At 62.4% G+C, this 7596-nt stretch overlaps 1 protein-coding gene across 2 annotated transcripts; it reads left to right on the top strand.

The window, feature by feature from the left end:
- The first annotated feature begins 250 nt into the window (after positions 1-250).
- Positions 251-3610, top strand: Srm (spermidine synthase). 2 transcript variants are annotated; one of them, XM_070036944.1, is made up of 8 exons: positions 251-522; positions 876-996; positions 1333-1425; positions 2176-2329; positions 2682-2765; positions 2841-2986; positions 3095-3217; positions 3326-3610. In XM_070036944.1, exons 1-8 carry the CDS (start codon positions 356-358, stop codon positions 3344-3346), a joined length of 909 nt encoding a protein of 302 aa, XP_069893045.1. In that variant the 5' UTR covers positions 251-355; the 3' UTR covers positions 3347-3610. The 2 variants fall into 2 exon arrangements, with proteins under 2 accessions (XP_069893045.1, XP_069893046.1); XM_070036945.1 differs by having other exon boundaries at positions 318-522; positions 3098-3217.
- Positions 3611-7596: the final 3986 nt, after the last annotated feature.

Genomic DNA, 7596 nt, shown 5'->3' with positions numbered 1-7596 from the left:
CCGCCCCGGAACCCACCCGCGGCCCCGGCGCCCGACCCCCGACCCCGCCGGGCCCCACGTGGCCCCGGGAGCGGGCCGCACTACCCTGCTGCCGCTGACAGGCGGCACGCTCCAGCCAATCCGCGCCGCGCTTTGCGCCGGCGGCCGTGGAGCGCCCGACGAGGCCGCGCCGCTGATTCGCCGCGGGTCAGATCCCTCTCTGCTATTGGGTCCCCGCGGCCCCACCCCTTCCCGCAGGCCCCGCCCCCAGGCGTGTTAGGTTGCGGCGCGGGCGGCGGGCGGAGCTGGTCCCGTTGTGCTGCGGCTCCGCGCGGCCTGCAGTCCCGGGCCCGCGCCGCCCGCCCGCCCGCCCGCCATGGAGCCCGGCCCCGACGGCCCCGCCGCGCCCGGCCCCGCCGCCATCCGCGAAGGCTGGTTCCGTGAGACGTGCAGCCTGTGGCCCGGCCAGGCTCTGTCACTGCAGGTGGAGCAGCTGCTCCACCACCGGCGCTCGCGGTACCAGGACATCCTTGTTTTCCGCAGGTACCGACGCCGGCCCGGCCGCCCTGCAAGCCGCGGCCCCCTCCGCGGCCCGACCCCCGGCCCTGCCGCCCGGCGCCCCGCGGAACTGTCAGAAGTTCTCGGGAACTAGGCCCGGCCCCGCCCGCCCGGCTCCCCCGGGCGCCCGGCCCCGCGCGGGAGGGAGCCCCGGGGTGCGCGGCGGCCCACGTGTCAGCCCGGGACACGTCAGCCCCGGGGACCCCGCTCCCAGCCCTCGCCCGGGCCGCCGGTCCCCGCCACGTGTCACCCGGCGGGTGGGGGCGAGCCTGCGCAGTCGGGGCGGGCCGCGGCTCGGTCCCGCGGACCCGGGTCCCCGACTGTCACTCCGCCCGCAGCAAGACCTACGGCAACGTGCTGGTGCTCGATGGCGTCATCCAGTGCACGGAGCGGGACGAGTTCTCCTACCAGGAGATGATCGCCAACCTGCCGCTGTGCAGCCACCCCAACCCCCGCAAGGTACCCGCCCGCCCTGCAGCCCCGGCTCTTGGGCTAGGAGCCGGGGCTGGGCAGACTGGCCAGGTGTGCCCGTTTCTGCCTGCAAGCTCTCCAGAGGACCACCGGAGAAAGTGCCCGCAGGAGTGGGGGAGTCGTCCCCTGAGGGGGTGGGCAGGCCTAGCCTGGCCCTGGGGAGAGTGGGCCTGAAGCAGCACCCCTAGGGGGGCGCTTCCGGGGAAAGGGGGCTCGGGTGCCAGATCGCAGAGGCAGAAAGGGGGTGCAGCGCTCAGGGGGAAGCCAGGAGCCTGGGGCTCGCCCACACCCGCTCGGCCCTGACTGACTGCCACCTCTGCCCAGGTGCTGATCATCGGGGGAGGCGATGGGGGCGTCCTGCGGGAGGTGGTGAAGCACCCCTCGGTGGAGTCCGTGGTCCAGTGCGAGATCGATGAGGTGAGCACCTAACCCTCCCTGGCCGGGCTGGCCCAGGTGATTTACCTCTTTCCTCCTCTGACAAACCCAGGATGGTAGTAAAGGACTTTGAACTCAAGGCCTGGATGTTGTCTCTTCACTTTTCCACTCAGGCTGGTGCTCTACCACTTGAGCCACAGCTCCACTTCGTGCTTTTTGGTGGTAAGAGTCTTGTGGGTTTTTCTGCCCAGGCTGACTTTGAACCACAGTCCTTAGATCTCAGCCTCCTCCTGAGAAGCTACGATTATAGATGTGAGACACCAAGGCCTGCCTGAACCCAACCTTTACTTCTTAGTGCGATTAGAGCTAATTTTCCGGTTAGTGTCAGGTGAGGCTCAGGTGCCTCCCTTAGCATCCAGCCTGCTGGTTGCTGAGCGCCTGCCTTGCCCCAGGTGTCCGAGGTGCTGGGCCGAGTGAGTCCTGCCCTGGGAGCTGGGGTCGAGGCTCAAGGAGATGTGAGAAGATGATCCATTGGGGCTTAGTGGGCAGGAGGAAGGAATCGGCAGGAGCTACAGGCTGAGGAGCTGAAGCACAGCTGTCTGCGCCCCGTGATTGAGGGAGAGCAGGAAGTGGTGCCCGAGCGGCCGAGCTCTCCCTGCTTTACACAGCGGACACGGCTTTCAGAAGGGGAGGGTTTGTTCAGGGAGACCCAGATCTGGGGGACACAGTGGGAGTCCGCTGGGTAGATCCCAACCCCATGACCCAGGCTAGCACCCCCTGCCCCCTCCCCAGGACGTCATCCAAGTCTCTAAGAAGTTCCTGCCGGGCATGGCCATTGGCTACTCGAGCTCAAAGCTGACCCTCCACGTGGGCGATGGCTTTGAGTTCATGAAACAGAACCAAGATGCCTTCGACGTCATCATCACCGACTCCTCAGACCCCATGGGTAAGGGGCCCCTCCCTCCAGCCGCCACCGGTCCAGTGCTGCTCCCCCGAACTAGAGCCGTGACTGCTCCTCAGCGGTCATCCTCTCGTCCTCCCCACTCAGGACTGTAGGAGAGAAACTGGCCACTGCTAGCCCTACATTCACAAGAGAGTGGTGGGCTGGCATTGGCCCACTGAGGTCTCAGTGTCCCCTCCAGCCCCTGTGCACTAGAGCGGCCAGCACTGGGGTGGGCTCCAGTCCTGGGCTGGGGGCCACAGTGCTGACCAGAAGCCTGCGGAGCCCATGGTATCACGGGGCTTAGGGCCGCCGTGGGGTCCCAGCTGGCTTGGTCTCAGCCCTGTCTGCCCCGCAGGCCCCGCGGAGAGCCTCTTCAAGGAGTCCTACTACCAGCTCATGAAGACAGCGCTCAAGGAGGACGGGATCCTCTGCTGTCAGGGTGAGCGCGGGGTGGGGCGGGGCAGGACGGGGGGGGGGTGCCCCTGCGCCTCGCCCGGGCTGACTGTGCTCACAGGGGAGTGCCAGTGGCTGCACCTGGAGCTGATCAAGGAGATGCGGCAGTTCTGCAAGTCTCTGTTCCCGGTGGTGGCCTACGCCTACTGCACCATCCCCACCTACCCCAGCGGCCAGATTGGCTTCATGCTGTGCAGCAAGAACCCGGTGAGCATGCGCGTGGGCACACGGCTCCCCTGGGGGTGGGGTAGGGGGAGAACCCTTCCTGGACCCGACCGTCGCGCGTGACCCGATGCCCACCGTCCTGGCCCCCAGAAGACCAACTTCCAGGAGCCCGTGCAGCAGCTGACCCCCGCCCAGGTGGAGCAGAGGCGGCTGCAGTACTACAACGCCGACGTGCACCGCGCCGCCTTCGTGCTGCCCGAGTTTGCCCGCAAGGTGAGGGGCCGGGAGGGGCCCCCAGCCCGCCCACTCCCCATCCCCCCACCCCCCCTCCCCGTCCCCGCTCAGCCCGAGCCCTGCCCTGACCCCCCTCGCGCCCCACAGGCCCTGAACGACGTGAGCTGAACCCAGTGCCACCACAGCACTGCCAGGATCCCGACTGGACAGGGGAGCCCCAGCTGCCGGGCACCCCCAGGCCCGGACCAAACCTCCTGCTGGCTCTCGCCCACCAAGCAAGTGTTACAGGCCCCAGAATGCTGCCTGGCCTGCCCTGCTGGGCGGACTGTCTGTGCGTCCGTCTGTGTGTGTGTCTGTGGTGTTTGGCCCCGCGCCTCGACCAGCTCTGTACAGCACCGTCTCCGCCCCCGACAAACACGCGTATTTATAACAGCCTCTGAAGTCCGCTCCGTGCCCTCCGCGAGTCACACGCCCAGGTGTGGGGTGTTCTGGGGGCTCCAGGTGTGACGTGGGCCTTGATCTCAGACCCTAGCACGGGTCTGCGCGGCCAGCACGGGAGCGCTGGCACGGTCTGTCACGGCCCCGGGCTACACACTCGACAGATGGAGGCCCACCTCCAGTGGCTTCTCTAGCTACAGCAGAATGTTCCAGAGAATTCAGGCCTCACAGCACGGGGGCAGGTCGCGTCTGGGCAGTCAAGGGGACCCCTGGGGTCTCACTGTGGCAGAGTCCGCACCGCTTCTGGGCTGGAAGCCCAGGTCTGGATCCAAGTCTGGGCTGCGTCCTGCCTGCACCCGCCCCGGGCTCCTAGGGCAGATCCCGGCACGTGCCCTTGGGGTTGGGGCGCCCCGCGAGCCCGGGCCTGCGCCCTCTCCAAGGTGCTGAACTGCCTGCAGCCTCCTGAGCCCCGGTGCCTCGGAGGTGGGAGAGGGGCGCCCAGGGAGGCTCCAGCCCCCTCTTGGAAGCCCTGGGGGAGCTGGGCAGTGCCGAGGGTCCTGCCGGACCGGCCTGGGCCCGAGGTGGCAGGGAGCTCACGTCCAGCTTTGCCATCAGCTCTGTCTCAGGCCTGCCCACCCCCAGCAGCTCTGGTCTCTAGAATGCATCACGGAGGTCTGCCTTCCCCATTCAGACCCCGCCCCAGCTGCAGGCCCAGCGCTCACTGCAGGGAAGGCTAGTGTGGCTGTCCACCACGGAGTCCACCCACTGTAATCCTCAGCCACACGCCAGGGAGGCGCTAGCAATGGCCCACTCGAAGGAGCGGTCATCTAGCTGTAGACAGGGGAGGGGACCAGTACATCCACTTAAATCTCCAGCCCCTGTGCCTTGAGATGCCCCCCGCCCCCCCAGCCCTAGGGCTGACTCCCATCTCCCCAGCCACCTTGTCTTACAGATGGCAGCCAGAGCGCTACCTACTAAACTGCACCGTGATATGTAATCAGGTTGCTGATCTGCATTGCCAGCATTAAGAAGCAGGGTTGAGGCTAGCATGGTGACACACACCTGTAATCCCAGCACTCTGGAGACGTAAGGAGGATCAAACGCTTGAGCCCACCCTGGGCTCGGCGGCAAGACCCTGGCTGAACATCAGAGTCCACGGAGCTAGCAGGGGAGAAGGGCTTTGGCACGGTGGAGGACCAGGCTGCCTAGCATGGGTCCTATCCGGGGGGTGGGGTGCAGACCGCGGGGGTCACCTGAGTCCCCAACACACCATAAGGCCAGTTTGAGACATGGGGGAGAAAATCCCAGGGAGGTCAATTTTTGTTGGTGAAGAGACTTGAACTCAGGACCTGGGCTTTTTCACGCAAGGCTAGCGTTCTAGTACTTCCAATTTTCTGGCAGTTAATTGGAGATAGAGCGTCTCAGCCTTTCCTGCCTGGGCCGGCCTCAAACCTCAGCTTCCTGTGTAGCTAGGGTGACAGGCGGGAGCCGCCAGCGCCCGGCAGAGTTTTAATTTTTGGCAAATTAGCCATGCTTCAGGACTGCACTTGTGACGCCTCCCATCCACCTCTGCGCGGCTCCCAGGTCCTGTCTGAGGCCTCCTTAAAGCCCCCGGGTCTCCCTGGCTGGCCAGTGGCTTTTGTAGTCCTTCCGGTGACCACCGGTCTTACGCTAATGTGGTGGCTTGGGCAGCCACCCAGCTGGTCAGCAGCCAGCCCTGACCTCCAGGAAAAGCACTTAAAGGGGGCTGCTGGTCTTGGTGTTTCACCCAACAAGCTTCTAGGTGTGCGGGCGTGTGTGTGTGTGTGTGTGCGCGCGTGTGTGTGTGTGTGTGATTGTGGCTTGAACTCAGGGCCTCATATTCACTTAATGGCTTTTTTGTTGGTTGATTGTAATTTTTTTTTTTTTTTTTGCCAGTCCTGGGGCTTGAACTCAGGCCCTGGGCACTGTCCCTGAGCCTCTTTTGCTCCAGGCTAACACTTGAGCCATAGCAACACTTCGGCTTCTCCTGTTTATGTGGTACTGACGAGTTGAACCCAGGGCTTTGTTCATGCAAGGCAAACAGTTGACCACTAAGCCACCTTCCCAGCCCCTTGTAGCGAGTCTTATGGCCTTCCTGCCCGGGCTGGCTTTTTTTTTTTTTTTTTGGTCAATCATGGGGCTTGAACTCGGCCTAGGTGCTGTCCCTCAGCTCTTCAGCTCAAGGCGAGCTCTCTACCACTTGAGCCACAGAGCCACTTCCAGTTTTCTGGTGGTTTATTGGAGATAAGTCTCACAGACTTTCCTGCCCGGGCTGGCTTTGAACCATGATCCTCAGATCTCAGCCTCCTGAGTATCTAGGATTACAGGCGTGAGCCACCAGTGCCTGGCAACTCCAGGCTGGCTTTGAACTGAGATTTCAGATCTCAGCCTCCTGAGTAGGATTGCACGCATGAGCCGCCGGCACCTGGCTAAGCCTCTGGGTTTGCTGGAGCTCAGTTCAGCAGTCATCCAGCCCAGGGCTTGCGATGAGGGCTCTGCTTTACCCTTAATATCCTTTCTAAAATCCTTTACCCAAAAAAACCAACCCAGTAAACACATTTCTGAGTGTTCTGGCAAATTCAGCAGCCCCTAGGCAAGGGTGGAGGGGTCCCTGGCTGGCCGTGGGCCCCGTGCTGCCCGCAGGTATGGTGCCAGGACCCGTGCAATCAGAGGGCGCCCGCCTCTGCGGCACAGCGGGCGGGGGGTGCTGTCAGCCGGCTGTTCAGTGTTTGCACTGTTTACCCCGCAGCACAACCAGCTCGCTGCTCAGACGAGCCACACACCGCCCTGTCTCCTGCCTTAGTTTTCCCAGGACATCTTTTGGTTGGTTGGCTTTCATTTCCTTAGTTGGCCATAAACTTCACTGATGAACTCCAAACGTTCCCCCCAGTTCCCTAAAGCTTTTCCACAAAAGTCTCTGAACTTGCCGGGCGCTGGCGACACCTACATCGGACCTCCTCAGGAGGCTGGGATGGGAGGATCGCGGGTCCAGCCCAGGCAGGAACGTCCGTGAGACTCTGACCTCCAAGTACCAGCAAAAAGCTGGACGTGGCTCAAGGGTCTACGCGCTAGCCTTGAGCAAAAAATCTCAGGCCCTGAGTTCAAGCCCCAGGACTGGCAAAGCAAACTTTCTCTTAGGCTGGAGCCTGTGGTTCATGCCTATAATCCCAGCTACTCAGGAGGTTGAGATCTGAGAACCACAGTCCAAAGACCGCCCAGACAAATCCATGACACGTTTAGCCACCAAAAATCAGGAAATGGAGATGTGGCTCAAGTGACAATGCACCAGGTTTGAATACAGAAAAAGCAAGTGAGAACTTGGGGCTCTGAGTTTGAGCCCCACTGCTGCAAAGAAACAAACCGTCCCTTGCAGCGGCTCTGAGCACAGCCCACTGACGGCGCAGACGCGTGCACATCGCAACACTGTGTTCACAAATAACCCCTGTTCTTCGGGAAAGCAAAGGTCGTGTTTGCTCGGTGGTTTGGTAGCTGTTGTTCTGTGGTGCCAGGGATCGAACCCAGGACTTTCTGAATAAGCACACACTCTACCACTGGACCTCCCTTCCTTCACACACATGGGATTATTGGAAACAGGATTTTGCAGTGTACCCCTGACTGGTCTCAAACTCCTGATCCTCTGTCTCAGTTCCTTTTTTTTTCTTTTATTGGTCCAGTCGTGGGGCCTGAACTCTGGGCCTGGACGCTGTCCCTCAGCTCTTCAGCTCAAGGCTAGCACTCTACCACTTGAGCCACAGCGCCATTTCTGGCTTTTTTCTTGTTGCTTATGTGGTGCTGAGGAATCAAACCCAGGGCCTCAGGCATGCAAGGCAAGCACTCTACCACTGAGCCACCTTCCCAGCCCCTTTTTTTTTTTTTTTTTTTTTTTTGTGAGTCGTGGGGCCTGAACTCTGGGCCTGGGTGCTGTCCCTCAGCTCTTCAGCTCAAGGCTAGCGCTCTAC

Source organism: Dipodomys merriami, unplaced genomic scaffold (assembly GCF_024711535.1).
Source record: "Dipodomys merriami isolate MVZ:Mamm:240054 unplaced genomic scaffold, mDipMer1.0.p SCAF_28, whole genome shotgun sequence".
In the NCBI taxonomy this organism is placed as follows: domain Eukaryota; kingdom Metazoa; phylum Chordata; class Mammalia; order Rodentia; family Heteromyidae; genus Dipodomys; species Dipodomys merriami.
This window is presented reverse-complemented; position numbering and strand designations above follow the sequence as displayed.